At 51.3% G+C, this 2,398-nt stretch overlaps 2 protein-coding genes across 3 annotated transcripts in view; both read left to right on the forward strand.

Moving 5' to 3' along the window:
* Positions 1-2,106, forward strand: part of slc9a5 (solute carrier family 9 member A5) — a 34,153-nt gene extending 32,047 nt beyond the window's left edge. Inside the window, exon 17 of one of the 2 annotated variants that reach the window (XM_027281224.1) lies at positions 1,196-2,106. The gene's annotated coding sequence lies outside the window, so the exon portion shown is untranslated. The remainder of the gene's footprint in view (positions 1-1,195) is intronic. The other variant, XM_027281223.1, reaches the window with a different exon arrangement.
* LOC109142340 (sodium/hydrogen exchanger 5) lies at positions 194-1,228 on the forward strand. Its single transcript, XM_019275826.2, has 2 exons — positions 194-489; positions 617-1,228. Exons 1-2 carry the CDS (start codon positions 351-353, stop codon positions 1,192-1,194), a joined length of 717 nt encoding a protein of 238 aa, XP_019131371.1. The 5' UTR covers positions 194-350; the 3' UTR covers positions 1,195-1,228.
* Positions 2,107-2,398: the final 292 nt, after the last annotated feature.

Raw genomic sequence — 2,398 nt, forward strand, 5'->3', positions numbered from 1 at the left:
AGGAGCGGAGGGAAGTGGGATGAGAGGGGGAATGGTGGGAGGAGAGGAGGGAAGGAGAGGAGGGAGGAGAAGGAGGAGAGGAAGGAGAGGAGGGAAGGAGGGAGGAGAGGAGGGAGGAGAGGAGGGAAGGAGAGGAGGAGAGGAAGGAGAGGAGAGGAGGGAGGGACTTCATTTTTACTCCAATCAGATTTGTTCACCTTGAAAATGAGTGATCTGATTGGACGAGAGTTGTCATGAGTGCTGATACAGAGAACAGAGACTTTAACTCCATGAATCACTGCAGCTGTTCTAATATTGTTGTTAACGTTATGTTAATGTTACGTTAACGTTACATTAACGTTAGATGTTACATGTGTGCAGACCCCGTGGTCGTCCCCGTGGAGTCGGAGGAGGACAGAGGAGAACATTCAGACGCTGAGAAGGAGGAAGACGTCGGGATCACCTTCGTCGCTCGAAAGGCCGAGACGCCGAAACAACGGCCAAAGTCAGGTGAGATCACACAATCTGTGACATCATCATGACGTAACAGCTATGGGCGGAGCCAGCTCAGAAACACTACTGCACATACTCAGAGGGCAGAAAGACAGTGTGTCTCTGTCTCACTGTCTGTCTTCAGTCCCAGCAGGCTGTCCCAGTCCATCAGCTGACCCCCCGTCCCCCCCCAGTGAAGACAGCCACCTCCCGTGGAAAGGCGGCGTTGGCTCTCCTCCGCCCTGCGTGTCGGTGGAGGCCACAAAGATCATCCCCGTGGACCTCCAGCAGGCCTGGAACCAGAGCATCTCCTCCCTGGAGAGCATTTCCTCGCCTCCCGCCCCCGCCGAGCCGGTCCACCCCCGCGTGAGCGCCCTCTCCAGGCTGGGAGGACCCCGCCCGGCCTCCTACACCCCGCCAGGCAGCATGGCGAGCAGCACCTCCTCTATCGGCGCTCAGGCATCGCAGTGCTCCTTCCATTACCCCGAGAAGAAGAAAGAGGAAGAGGAGGAAGAGGAGGAGGGCGTGGGGGTGTTGCAGGAGATGCAGCCACTCATGTCGTCTCTGAAGCCCCCAGGTGCCGTGCCGCCGCCCCCGCCACCACTCAGCTCCGCCCCCGGCTCCGGGAGGAGGAGGAACCCCTGCGTGTACCTGAGGAATCTGGTGACTGTGCCGCCGCCGGGCAATTCTGAGTCACACAGCCGAGGCCCCACCCAGCTCTAACCACGCCCCCGAAAGGGCGGAGCAGGAACTTCACTCCAGCACACGGTCACACCGTCCAATGAGAAAGCAGCTCACCATGTCCACTTCCTGTCCTGCAGCTGCTCCATCCACATGGTTAGCAGATCGGCTCTGTTCTGGTTCTGGTTCTGGTTCTCCTGCAGACTGACTGCAGGGGTCACCTCAGAGGTCACCTTCTCATCCAATCACAGCCTGGACATCATTGGACTTTTATTTTGAAATGTTTCTTCTGTCTTTCATCGTGTGATGGTTGATTTCCTGTCAGTCAGCTGACGGGTCGACGGTTCTGTAGTTTTCTCTCATGTTCAGACTCAAACCAACAACACGTCTCACTGTCTGCGGCTCTCAGCTGTGAGCTCATTGGTTCCTGCTGAAGACGGTAATGTTACCTGACAGGTGAGCATCTCACGAATATCACTATGAAAGTCAGAACAGAACAGAAGAAGAAGAAGAACTTGTTGGTTTGACTCTGAACATGTTGAAACTTTTATTTTGAAAGTCTTCAGTCTTTAGGTCAGTAATCACTCAGACAGTTTGTCCTGCAGGTGGCGCTCTCTCACTGACATTCTGTTTTATTAAAACGTGGATCGGATTTTTGTAGCTGAATGTAGTAATAAACTGAAATCATCCATTAGTGACGTCTGTAAAGTTTACACACAGGTGTGACATGCATCATCATCACCACACCTGACGTGAATAATCATGGTCACATCAAACATTTTGTAAAATCTACAGAGTAGTTTATTTTGAAAGACCAAAGTGTAACAAAGAGCATAATGAACATTTATACAGTCTGTGTGTCTTTACCTGTTTATACCTGTCGATACACCTGTCTGTCTGTATACCTGTCTATACACCTGTCTGTCTGTATACCTGTCGATACACCTGTCTGTCTGTATACCTGTCTATACACCTGTCTGTCTGTATACCTGTCTATACACCTGTCTGTCTGTATACCTGTCTATACACCTGTCTGTCTGTATACCTGTCTATACACCTGTCTGTCTGTATACCTGTCTATACACCTGTCTGTCTGTATACCTGTCTATACACCTGTCTGTCTGTATACCTGTCTATACACCTGTCTGTCTGTATACCTGTCTATACACCTGTCTGTCTGTATACCTGTCTATACACCTGTCTGTCTGTATACCTGTCTATACACCTGTCTGTCTGTATACCTGTC

This window comes from Larimichthys crocea, chromosome VIII (genome assembly GCF_000972845.2).
Source record: "Larimichthys crocea isolate SSNF chromosome VIII, L_crocea_2.0, whole genome shotgun sequence".
Classification (NCBI taxonomy): Eukaryota; Metazoa; Chordata; class Actinopteri; family Sciaenidae; genus Larimichthys; species Larimichthys crocea.

What these genes read in the sequence shown, in the direction of transcription:
- LOC109142340 (XM_019275826.2), top strand. Translation starts at nt 351, where the DNA reads ATGTGTGCAGACCCCGTGGTCGTCCCCGTGGAGTCGGAGGAGGACAGA. An exon ending in GAAACAACGGCCAAAGTCAG is followed by an intron (nt 490 to 616) that starts GTGAGATCACAC and finishes GTCTGTCTTCAG; the next exon opens with TCCCAGCAGGCTGTCCCAGT.